This window comes from Anolis sagrei, chromosome 4 (assembly GCF_037176765.1).
Source record: "Anolis sagrei isolate rAnoSag1 chromosome 4, rAnoSag1.mat, whole genome shotgun sequence".
Taxonomy (NCBI): domain Eukaryota; kingdom Metazoa; phylum Chordata; class Lepidosauria; order Squamata; family Dactyloidae; genus Anolis; species Anolis sagrei.
In genome coordinates, this window is record NC_090024.1 from 89,038,377 (window position 1) to 89,051,428 (window position 13,052).

At 37.8% G+C, this 13,052-nt stretch overlaps 1 protein-coding gene across 1 annotated transcript; it reads right to left on the reverse strand.

Annotated features, from left to right (window-relative positions):
• Nucleotides 1-1,544: 1,544 nt before the first annotated feature.
• Nucleotides 1,545-12,631, reverse strand: LOC132774540 (serpin B10-like). Its single transcript, XM_060774731.2, has 8 exons — nucleotides 12,596-12,631; nucleotides 9,420-9,596; nucleotides 8,530-8,574; nucleotides 7,513-7,650; nucleotides 6,520-6,637; nucleotides 4,617-4,759; nucleotides 3,804-3,971; nucleotides 1,545-2,358 (listed from the first exon to the last, which is right to left on the reverse strand). The coding sequence occupies exons 2-8, from the start codon at nucleotides 9,585-9,587 to the stop codon at nucleotides 1,954-1,956; spliced, it is 1,185 nt and encodes a 394-aa protein (XP_060630714.2). The 5' UTR covers nucleotides 9,588-9,596; nucleotides 12,596-12,631; the 3' UTR covers nucleotides 1,545-1,953.
• Nucleotides 12,632-13,052: the final 421 nt, after the last annotated feature.

Genomic DNA, 13,052 nt, shown 5'->3' on the forward strand with positions numbered 1-13,052 from the left:
GACCTAAAGAACAAAATCTCATGGTGTATCCTGGTCTGTAGTTCCAAGTGACAAAAAGAAGAGAAATGCATCCCTTTTACAAAAGCTTGTTTTCAGAACTGAGTTTCTCATCTTACCCAAAAAGATAACCATTAATGACATCCAGCATAAAGCTTACAAATCAAAATGCTTTTTTGAGTTACAGTGCCAATTGATCTTGTATTATTTATTTATACATGTATGATTACTAACATTTCTAAAACAATAGCTAGACATTCTACAACACTCGTTCAATCAAAATACAAAGTATAAAATATGAGTATAATAAAGACTAAGAATTATCAAACAACATTAACAAGAAATGGCTAAACATTCATTTTCAAATCATACATGTGCCATTATAGCACGAACCCAACTTTCCTATGTTTAAAAATTAAATGTTATCTCATAGCATCTAAAACTTTCTATGCATGTATACGCTATGCTTTGAGCTGGGATATATGGCAGTGTGGACTCAGATAACTCAATTCAAAGCAGATCTTGTGGGATTTTCTGCCTTGATATTCTGGGATATAGAGCTGTGTGGAAGGGCCCTACAAAGCTATCTAGTCCCATCCCTTATGTTTTTATTAACTACTTGAGTGTATTTTGAGAACTAGGTGGGGCATTGTAGCTCAAATCTTAATTGTAGGTTGCAGCTAAATTGTAAGTTGCACTGAAATAAATGGGAGCTTGGTAAATAAGCACTTATGCCATTTCCATTGATTTAATGGTTCTATTCTACTTGAATTTAACAATGGGATTTGGACCTATGTGAGTTTCAGCTGTCCACATTTTCTACATTGAGCCATGACACTATATTCTTAAGCCCCAATTCATATTGGGAGGCGAAATGCACTCTATGATTGTATGGAAGGCAGACATGCAATACACAGAAATCTGGCCCATGCAAAATAGATGCTTTGAAACATTGTTTCTCAACCTGGGGGTAAGGACCCTTGGGGTGCTCATGGGGGGGGGGGGTCAGAGGGGTCACCAAAGACCATCAGAAAACGCAGTATTTTCTGTTGGTCATGGGGTTCTGTGGGGAACGTTTGGCCCAATTTTATCATTTGTGGGGTTCAGAATGCTCTTTGATTGTAGGTGAACTAGAAATCCCAGCAACTACAACTCCCAAATGTCAAGGTCTATTTTCGCCAAACTCCACCAGTGTTCAAATATGTGCATATTGAGTATTCATGCCAAGTTTGGTCCAGATCCATCATCATTTGAGTCCACAGTGCTCTCTGGATGTAGATGAACTACAACTCCAAAACTCAAGGTCAATGCCCACCAAACCCTTCCAGTATTTTCTGTAGGTCATGGGAGTTCTGTGTGTCAAGTTTGGTTAAATTCAATCACTGGTGGAGTTCAGAATACTCTTTGATTGTAGATGAACTATAAATCCCAGCAACTACACTCCCAAGTGAAAAAAATCAATCCCCCCAATCCCACCAATATTCAAATTTGGATGTATTGGGTATTTGTGCCAAATTTTATCCAGTGAGTGAAAATATTGATGCATATCTGATATTTACATGGTGATAATTTTATGGTGGAGGGTCACTACAACATGAGGAACGGTATTAAGGGGTGGTGGCATTAGGAAAATTGAGAACCACTGCTCTAAAAGAGCATGGCCAAAAAGGCCACAAAAGAAGAGGACATCTGTCTCTTGTTTCATTTTACGAAATGAGACCCTCTGACAAATGGAATTGGTTAACATAGATATTTTTTAGAGATCAGGTAGAAAAGCTTATGCATTATGTTCTTAAAGCAACATAATGGCTTAGCTATAGTATGCATAATATTTGCATCTTATTCCTAAACATTTTTTGTTCTGGCACAATCCTGCTAAGGTCAGCAGACCATCCAACCTCCTGAGTGCACTTCAAATTTCAGGCTTTTAGTGCAATCTAGAAGCTACAAAACATTCTATGGAGAACAGAATCTGCCAAAGAAAAGGATGTTTTTGTTTTTGTTCTCTCTGATGAAGAAGAGAAAAGGATGGTCTGCTACGATTTTTACAGGCCGCATTGATGACCTTATTACAACCACAGCCCCGGTGGCAGCTGCTGCCTCGGTGCCCTCTTCATTCACTTCCACAAAGGACTTGTGAAACACCTCTGACAGAAACAAATCATTTTTGCTTGAGATTCCTGAGAAATTTGCTTGGCCTTGACTGAAGGCATCTTTCATCCCCATTCTGCTTAAGGTAGACTTGAGGTCATATCTCTCTTCCAGTTTGAATTTGGGCAGTTGGAGTTCCACTTCTATGTTCTCCATCATTTCTGGACTCGTCCATACCGATAATCTTTCATATGTTAGTTCTTTCTCCAACTAGAGTTAGAAAAATGATTAAGGTAGCAAAACTGGAACGGGCCCTTTCATACTACACTATTATAGGACTACTTCAACTGAGGACTTTAGATGCTCCTCCCAAAACTGCAAATCTTAAGGTCTTGTAGGGTATTGCCATGACCGTTAAAGTGCAATCACCGTGCTATAATTATGTGATGTGAAAGGACTGTAGCTTTTAATGGGCCAGGAGAGGAAGGACTGTAGATCTTCAAACTAGTGGCCATGTTCATTGTAAAATTTTAAACATGAAGATGCAAGACCACAAAATACAAACCTCTCCTTTACCTTTCTAGAGAACAATCCTATTCTTGGCCCCAACTACACTAGACCAATGAAAGCAATGGCCACTTGATGATTTGATATTTATGTAAATTTGAATGGGCTTAAACAAGTCGAGAGTGACATGATTTAAGCTACAGATTATCTTAAAATATTGTGTTCATCAGAGGTGGACAACCAGATAATGGTGGACTGCAACTCCTATCAGAGCAAGCTAACAGTAAGGGAAAGTTGGAGTTGCAGTCCAACATATATTAGGCCACGCTTTGCCTTCCCTTAATACAGTGGTTCTCAACCTGTGGGTCCACAGATGTTTGACCTTCAACTCCCAGAAATCCTAACAGCTGACTGGGATTTCTGGGAGTTGTAGGCCAAAACATCTGGGGACCCACAGGTTGAGAACCACTGCCTTAATATATACACTGAGCTACAACTCAATTACTGTACTTAGTGGTTCTTTACATCTAAATCAATGGTTCCCAACCCTTTTTTTTGACCAGGGATCACTTTGACCAGGGACCATTCTCCAAAGGGTTATGAATCAGTTTTTGATCAACTTTAGATCCGGTTTGATTATTTGGGGTGCTGATTCAGAAAATTGCATTGGATAGACCACATCAGCTCTAGTTTCTGATACAGAACATATGCCATCCAGTTGTCGCCATCTGTTCACCCACAGAAAACCATATTTGATAAGCTGGGCACTATAAGAGGGTTTCGTGAGACTAGTTACTCTCATTTCAACTGTGCAGTAACAGTGTGGCCACGGACCATATTTTAGTTCTTGATGACCACTGGTGGTCAGTGGACCACAGGTTGGGAACCACTTATCTAAATAGGCAGGTCTTGAAAATATACAAACAAAGCAGTGGCCCGACTTAACATAATAGGATGTGTTGTTGTTGTGGTTGTTGTTGTTATATTTATTTATTTATGCCCCGCTTTATCTCTCCTGAAGGGGAAATCTTGCCTGTACAATTGCACTATGGCAAACGGGAAGGAGTTAAACAAGCCTATAATTTATTGGATTCCTAAGCCTTCTCTGAGAAAGTGGAAAAATTAAATCATCTTTTCTCTATCTGCATCTGATCCCATACTTATAAACGCTAACCAAGTCCCCTGAAATATGAAAATAAATGCTTTACCAGTTCTAAACCAGTAGACTCATCTGTGATGTCTTCTGGCAGCAGGATAAACATGCTGAGTTCTTTGCTAACATAAAGGAGCTCAAGAATAAAAACTTTCAGAGTGTCAATGTAGAAAGCTGGAAACTTTTCCTTTAGAAACATCATTTGCACAGGCTTTGACTGGATCTGTAATTTTTTTTTTAAAAAAAATAGCATGTTAGTAGTTTTTCTACATAAATTAACCACCTTCCAGGATTGGGAAATCACAGGTTTCAACAGAGATGTGTTACATGTAGGCCTTCTGGGGTCATTGGACTGCGATTCCCATCAATCTTAGCACAGACGATGATGAGAATTGATGGGAACTGAACTCCAACATCCAGATCCATAACAAGTTGCTTTGCATTTCTCTTTTCAAAACAGCAAAATGTGAGAGAGAACAAGAAAGAGCTTCATTTTCCTTATGTAAAGTCAGAAAAATGATGTTTTTATTTTTGTTACCCATGGGCTACAGCATTATCACTTCCCAGATGGGATTCTGTATTCTCACCACAGGGCAATGGAGTCGACACTGCCATATAATCCAATTCAAAGCAGATAATCTGGATATTATATGGCAGTGTAGAAGGGACCTCAGTTAACACTTGTCCCTGACAAAACCTCTAAGAACATTAAAGTTCATGTTTTACTATATGAAATAAGTGCTTTTTAAGCAAGCCTTCTTTGTAGACAATGCTCAGAGTTACAAGTAATATTATAATAAATTAACACCAGTAAAATTTCCCCATGTTGTTAAATTACATTCTTATTTTTTTATTTACAGATGCTTACCTTACTGAGTCTGAAAGACTTCTCTGTAGTATTTTCTTTTTGAAATTGTTTGTCCCACATTCCTTTGAAGTAAATGGCATTTACTAGGACCAATGCAGTCTGAGAATCAACAGCACCATCAGGCAACAGATTCTTAATTTTGTCTTTTTCAAAGAAAAGGATAGTATAAGTATTGATATCGCAAAACCACTTTGTATTTTGAGAAATAGCTTTCTACTAAGTCAGATCATTGTCCCATCTAAGTTCTTCATCTCGTACTGCCCCTAGAGTTTGCTTTCTTGCAAAAATAACATGATATTTGTGTGTGTGTATCTGGAGCAACTTGAGAAACTGCAAGTCACTTCTGATGTGAGAGAATTTGCCATCTGCAAGGATGTTGCCCAGGGGATACCCAGATGTTTTATCATCCCGTGGGAGGCTTCTCTCATATTCCCGAATGAGAAGCTGGAGCTGAAGGGAGCTCACCCCGCTCCTGAATCAACATTACTCATTACAGAAGAAGTAACATTAGCAGTTACTACATTGTCACCCCCACCCCCATAAAAATCAGGTATTATTATTATTATTATTATTATTATTATTAATAGCCTGCTTTATCTCTCCAAAGAGGATTAAAATAGGCTTGACATAAAGCATTATTATATAATTTAAAATATATAAACATTCAACCATTGGTGATGATGCTCTCACTTATCAAAAATGTAACATGTTACAGATAACAGCATTACTTTCAATGCAATACTTTCAAGTACTGATACTGGGGAAGTGAATCTTGGCTGCTGAAAAGGCTTTTTTTCATGATACTCTAAAAGAGGGAGGCATCTGATAAGCTAAATTTTAAGCCTCTCAATATAAATCATGTACTTTTCAAGTTTTAAACAGAGAAGTATTTCCCTCCATCAAGAAATATATAAAACATGAGGTAAGTTGATAAAGAACACTCCACATCTTACCTTCAAATAAGATGTTTTCCCACATACCTCACTTTAGAATAGGGTGTGCAAAATACATCCCACATATACCCCCAGTATACCCCCCTCCAGTTTGTAAAACCAATTTATAATACAAATTACAGTATCCCTTCCTTATCCATGGAGTTGATTAAAATAATCAAAGGTCTGGAGAACAAGTCCTATGAGGAGCGGCTTAAAGAGCTGGGCATGTTTAGCCTGTAGAAGAGAAGGCTGAGAGGAGACATGATGGCCATGTATAAATACATGAGGGGAAGTCATAGGGAGGAGGGCACAAGCTTTTTTTCTGCTACCCTGGAGACTAGGACGTGGAACAATGGCTTCCAACTACAGGAAAGTAGATTTCATCTGAACATTAGGAAGAACTTCCTGACCTTGAGAGCTGTTCAGCAGTGGAACTCTCTTCCCTGGAGTGTGGTGGAGGCTCCTTCTTTGAAGGTGTTTAAACAAAGGCTGGATGGCCATCTGTCAGGGATGCTTTGAATGTGATTTTCCTGCTTGGCAGGGGGTTGAACTGGATGGCCCACGAAGTCTCTTCCAACTCAATTAGTCAATGATAATGGATCCTTGTTTCCCCTAGAGGCTTATGGGGGCAATTTTGTCACAGGTTCCCCAAATGATTTTAGCATCACTTGCCCCGATATTTAAAAATTAGCTGATTCTAGAATCCAAAACCGACCCGCATTTTTAATAGCCTGGCTTGGGGGCTGTGTTTTGACAATGATGTCTTGTTTTGACAACGATGTCTGGCAATTAAGGAAAATATAACAAAAATATGTTATGTGTATTGCTTTATAACCAAGCAAAGTTTGTTAAGTGCTTCATAAAAAATAAATTATGTGAGAACTACGGGCTTAGGTTTATTCACATGACTTCTAAAGTGGTTTTCGGAGAAGCTCAGATATCATTAATTAATTAATTAATTAGCTTACTGTCAGTTTGTCTTTCCACCCAGGAATTGATCTGGCCTCTGACTTGTTCAGCAGCATGCAAAAAATCAACAGATTGCGGCTCTGCATGGTAATATTTCTTAACAAATTGCAGATATTCCTGGAATGCATAAATGCAAATTATTTCCCACCTATACTCATGTATAAGTCTAGAAATTTTTGTCAAAAAATTAACCCAAAATCTTGTATCAACTTATCCATGATCAATGTCGGTACTGAACTTTCACTTGTATTTATTTTTTAAAGGAACCATCCTCTTATCTGAGTAAACTGGCAAAAGGTGAGAGCTTAGTCCATTCCAGAACAACATGAAAGAAGCATCAATCCACTCTACTCCCTCCTTCATGGCTCCATCTCTGGTCTTTTTGGATTCCAGGGTGGGAAAATGGCTGCATATCTCTCCATGGAATGACCTCCAAATGATCTATGTGATTCCAGCCATGAAAGCCTTAGACAATACATTAGCTTTACATTATAGATTTGCCTTCCAACAATCAATACCATTACACTGCATCTCTGGTTGATAACTAAAGCAAATTATTTAAAGATAGCACAAGTGACTATCCTAAAATCTCAGGCCCCATCTACACTGTCATATAAACCAGTTGCTTTCGACTGGTTTATCTGGCAGTGTAGACTCATATAATTGAGTTCAAAGCAGATAATGTGAATTATTTGCTTTGATAATTTGGATTATGTGGCAGTGTAGAAGGGGCCTCATATTTAGGCCCAGAAACCTCTAGGATGAACTAACAACTCTGAATTCCTAGAGGGGATTGTTGGGTCTACTCTCAACAACCCCTTCTCCACAGTCCTTGTTAAACAAAAAGGGCTGAATGAAGCTCTGTAATCATCAGCATCTCATTCAAAAAGTTTATGGCCATACCCAAATAATCTTGGAGGTTGGGCCATTATCTATATTAAAGAAATTCCATTTTAGATATTAATGTTAAGTGTAAATAATACTATACTTACATCAACAAATGTGAAAGTCTTTTCTCCATATAGTCGGTTGGCAGTTTTAAGCACGTAAGTCCTCTTGGGTTGGTTGATTTCAGAGATCAATTCCTTGAACAGACTATGAATGGTTTCACCTTCACTGAGATCTTGTTCCTTTCAGAGAGACACCATTGCCTATCAAAATCTCAGTTGTGTTTGATGACACACAAGCAATTCTGAACATGAGCACAGCTAAGAAAAAGGTAAGACTAAAACCTTGAATGTGGAGTGGCACTTAAGCATCACTAAAAAGAAGAGACACTTTTCTAAAAGAGTGCATGAGATGTTTGCATAATATTTGCACGTACTAATACTGTAGAAATTGAAACAACTTTTAATATAATCACTATGTTTTAATGAACAGCAAATTCCATTTCCCCAGGGGAGTATAGAGACTGTGGTGATCAGATGAACCATATGCTTTCTTAGTGTACTGTACACATGCTAAATTGTAAAAGGCAACATCAAGATCTCTGTTCCACTTTCTTTAAACTGGAGTTGGACTGGAAAGCTATATAAAAAGATTACCATATTTCGATGCCCTTCAAATAGAGAACTGTGCCTCTACAACCTTGTTCTCAGTTATCCTATTCAAAAAGGATGGTTGAAGGAGATACAAGCTCTACCACAGTGGTTTCCAACCTTATCCTCAAGGTGTTTTGGACTTCCACTCCCACAATTCTTAGTAGCTGGTAAGATGGCTGGGATTTCTAGGAGCTGAAGTCCAAAATACCTGGAGGACCAAAAGTTGGAAACCACTGCTCTACTAAAAGGACAAGGTTTGGAGAATAAGTGGTATTTTGAATTAGCTAGCTTCCATCTTTCATTTTGGGGTGCGGGGACAACGACTTATGTTTGAAACACTGATATCTCTAAGGTTTGACTGTAGTTGGTCAATCTAGCCATTTTACAAGGTGATTTTAATTCTTCAGAACTATATGCAGGATTGCTATTTCTGTTTTCCATCTTTTCCCCATTATGGTATGATATTACCTCTGAAGATCTTTCCATTCCTTTTGCCATAATGAAATGAAGCACCTGTAAGTAGAGTTGTAAAGACAATAATTGCAAAGTTAATTACATAATAGAGAAACAGAATAGTAGTAGGTGTATGGTATATGATATTAACCAAACTGAAACTATACAAAATAAGATAAATTTTATAGCTGTAATACTTGTAATACAGTAATACCTATTGTGACAACAGCAAGGATGAAACTGCTGCAATCCATACTTTACTAAGATCTTTGATCTAGTATGGAAAGCTATATTTTAAAACAGTACAACAATTTCTTCTTAATGACCCTTTTCAGTGGTTCTCAACCTGTGGCTCCCCAGGTGTTTTGGCCTACAACTCCCAGAAATCTCAGCCAATTTACCAGCTGTTAGGATTTCTGAGAGTTGAAGACCAAAACATCAGGGGACACAGAGGTTGAGAACCACTGCTTTAAGTGAAATAGCATTTTGAAAATATCGAATCAATATTCAAAATAATGATCAGCTTTGTTACTCATCATAGTTTTGAAAATATCTTCAATCCTGAAACTGCACAAAGTGTGTTTAACTGCCTTGTTCATAACTGACTGTTTATATCGGCTTCAGAGGTTTTTCAATGTTCTTGACCATCATTTGTATTTATGATGGTCTTATGTGAAAGCAGCTAACACAACAATTTCCAGTTAGTGAATCCTAAGATGTTGTAAAGCTACTACTTCCCTACATAGAACAAAGTTGAAGTCCTACAACATCCAAGGCTAAAAACCACTGGATGAGTATAGTATTGTATTAAATCTATAAATTATGTGAAAGATAGAACTCTTTTCCACCGTGTATATTGTCATAAAAAGATCAAACACTAAACCACGCCCAATAGAAGAACCTACTTCAGCCATCTGGGTGGCAGTGTTGTTTCTTGCTCCCATAAAGACCATACCCAGAGCAGACATGATACTCCAGGGTGAAAAGAAAATGTTTTTGCCTTGAGATGATTGATTCAACTTTTTGAAAAGATCCAAGGTGAAGTTGCCATTGGCTGTTGTAAGGGTGTCCATTGCTGAAACCTATGACAAATATAACAAAGAAAATAATAATATGGAGAATGATGGGTGTCATTTTTCTTTCTTTGAACCTATGCATAATAATGGGGAAGGAAAACCTGATGGTTTGAACTGGTTAACTCCCTGATAATCTTGCCTTTGAAGTTTTCTCAGTTGTGCCATTAAAGCCAGCAAACAAGTTATTGGTATTGTTGAAGGCTTTCATGGCCGGAATCACTGGGTTGTTGTAGGTTTTTTCGGGCTATATGGCCATGTTCTAGAGGCATTTCAAATGCCTCTAGAACATGGCCATATAGCCCGAAAAAACCTACAACAACCAAGTTATTGGTAACTGAAAAATAAAGTGATATCTTGTTGGAGGGGTCTGAACAGGGTTGTTGCACAGGAATGACTGTTCCAATGTGTGAAACTTTTAGACCTGCAGCAATTGGTGAATCACGTGAATGCAATGAGAAACCTCTGAACCTGTGTAAAATGAGCATGTATTAATGACATCATTGATGTTAGTTTTAGTAACACATTGTTATTCATAAATGACAGAAATCTTAGAAATGTATGCTATTATACATCATATATTTTTTAAAAATATAAATGAAAGGTTTTCATACATTTCATTATTACAACTTATATATGTGTCTTTGGGCCCTTTTACACAGCCATATACCTGGAATATCAAGGCAGAAAATCCCACAATATCTGCTTTGAACTGGGTTATTTGAATCCACACTTCCATATATTCCAGTTCAAAGCAGATGTGGGATTTTATTCCGCTATGTGGAAGGGACCTCTTATCTCTTTTAAGAGATTGGTTTAACTTCTGGTTTGCTAGTCAAACTGAATTATGGTCCTGTGTCATGAAATGATGCATGTCTAAAAGTGTGTCACCAATATGACATGTTCGAAAAATTCTGCATTAGATTTTGCCTCATTTTGCTGAGAATTGTCCAAAATGATCCCGAAGCCTTTCTACAACTCTGAACTTGATAATAATATAATAACATAAAATCTTCATGTCAACTCCAGCTTTTGTTGACCATATCCTAGGGCAAAGTTTCATCAGAGCAGGTTTACAATTGCCTTCATTAAAGCTTGAGAGAGTGTTACTTGCACAAGATCACTTACTGCAGTGGTTCTCAACCTGTGGTTCCCCAGGTGTTTTGGCCTTCAGCTCCCAGAAATCCTAACAGCTGGTAAACTGGCTGGGAATTATGAGAGTTGTATGCCAAACCACCTGGGACCCATAAGCTGGGAGCCACTGACTTAGTGGGTTTCCAAGGCTCCCATCTCTCAGAGTCCGAATCCAATATTCAAACCATTACACCATATCTCCAGTTGAGGGAGCAATTCCACATCTTTGTAATTGTTTTGAAGTTATGAGAAAATACGCCATCTTTTCTTCACTTGTCCATAACTTGTAAAGTTTCAGATGCACAGTGGCTTTCCCATAGCTTGATTTATTACAAGTGAGTTTTATACTCAAATCTTTTGTGTAGAATGACACCTAGCATAACAATATCTTAAACATTGATACACAAATGATCAAAGGCAGTTGGTGCCCATTATTGGCAGGACGAGATGGTCAATGGAAAAAACTAAAATCAACAAGACTGTGAAATAGGCAGGACTGACTGGTTTGTAGCTAGCCTGGTTTTATGTTGGTAGACGGTGTACTCTACTTGTCCTAATGGACCAATGTCCACAAATCTTAATATTGACACATATCCAATCAATAAAATAAACCCTTCTGGGTTTTTTTTACAATGTTAGCATTGTTAGACCTTCTAAATATTGTTGAATTAAAACTCCTAGAAATCTTAACCATCACAACCAATGTAGGTGGAGTATTTCCTTTATCTGAAACATTTAGGAGCAGAATTTTTAATTTTTTTCTCCAGATTTTGGAACACATACTGAAGAAGGCATGTGGGGAACAGGGGCTAGTCACACATTTAGTGCCTACTGAGTTTACCTTCAAGAAGGGGAAAGAGAACAGGAAGAAGGGGCCCGCTTATCCCCCTACCAACCCCAGAGATTACTTCGGTCCGAAGACCAAAATTTGCTTGAAGTCCCCAACATCCGGACTTATCATCTGTCCTCTACTAGGCAGAGAGCCTTCTCAATTTTAGCCCCTTATTTATGGAATGCCTTGCCAGTTGAAACTCGATCTATCCGAGACCTACTTGCTTTTTGGAAAACCTATAAAACCTTTCTCTTCCGACAAGCTTTCGACGGGTGAATAACTTGGGACTATGTCTGCTCTTGTTTTTATTGTATTTTAAAATTAATTGTATTGTTTTAATCTGCTGTAAACCGCTCTGAGCCAAATCGGGAGTAGCGGTATACAAGTCAAATAAATAAATAAAATAAAGAAGGGCTCTGCTCAAACAAGACTCCTGTAAAAAGCAGATACTTCTAGTGCTTCTCCAGCTGTCAGCACTTTCCACCCTTTTAGAAAAGTAGCTTGGAAGGAAGGAGAAAATCCTCACTGACCATGAGCCGTTCTCATTCTCTCTGGCCTGGATACAGTCAGCAGTCAATTGGGTTGCTCTGTGCACTGCCCATTGCCATTGGCACACAATGGATATGTGAATCTTTAAAAAGTATTTCAGACTTCTAGTTAAGGGAAACTCAACATATAGTGAGAAATGATGGACTAACAATTGTAAAATCTGAAATCCAACTATTCCTCCACTCTATTTTTGAAACAGGCAATCTATTATTCATTTAATCCTGCTAAAGTTTGAGGCATACTGGAGTTGCCCTTTGAAACCATTTATAATTCAGTTGTTCCCCACACACCCTGCTTTAACATATTAATTCATCCTTTCATACTCTTGTTGTTCCTTTAGAAGAATGACAGGAAAAATCTGCCACAAGAAACTACTTATTCTACTATACAAATGGCAAAAAACAAAACACCAACCTGTAAAATAAATAATAGCAATTCATAACTGACATTGAACATGTAATAGTTCATAATTGACATTGGGACTTTACAATACCTGGAGTTGCTCCAATTTATGTGCTTCCTCAGACTGGCTTGCATTTGTTTGTGGGGCAATCATTTTGCAGAAATGTAAAGCAACCCTTACTTCCCTTTTAATTACACCACTCAGGTAAACATCCTGTTCACCCACAAATGTCTGCTGGCAAGTTCAAGTTTAGCTGTGTTATACTTACTATCTAAAACTATAAACTTCATTTTAAATAGTAAAATATATGTGAATATAATTACAAGAGCACTTGTTCTGGAAGTCGTGAAGGGCTCACCCTCAAACACTCAATACCATTACACTGTTGTTAAGGCACTGCTGTCTATTAGATCAACTGTGGATATTGAAAAGCAAGCTTTGGAATCAAACTGAACTGTTGAATATATATTTGTAAGTGTGGGATAAAATAAACTTCTTTGTATATTACAGTTGTCCCTCTGCATCCACAGTTTCTGCATCCACACAT

Excerpts from the sequence above, each read along its gene's own strand:
- LOC132774540 (XM_060774731.2), bottom strand. The coding sequence starts at position 9,587 with ATGGACACCCTTACAACAGCCAATGGCAACTTCACCTTGGATCTTTTC. Across the intron at positions 7,651-8,529 it reads GAATGGAAAGATCTTCAGAG|GAACAAGATCTCAGTGAAGG; the intron begins GTAATATCATAC and ends TCTCTCTGAAAG. Across the intron at positions 6,638-7,512 it reads AGACTTTCACATTTGTTGAT|GAATATCTGCAATTTGTTAA; the intron begins GTAAGTATAGTA and ends TATGCATTCCAG.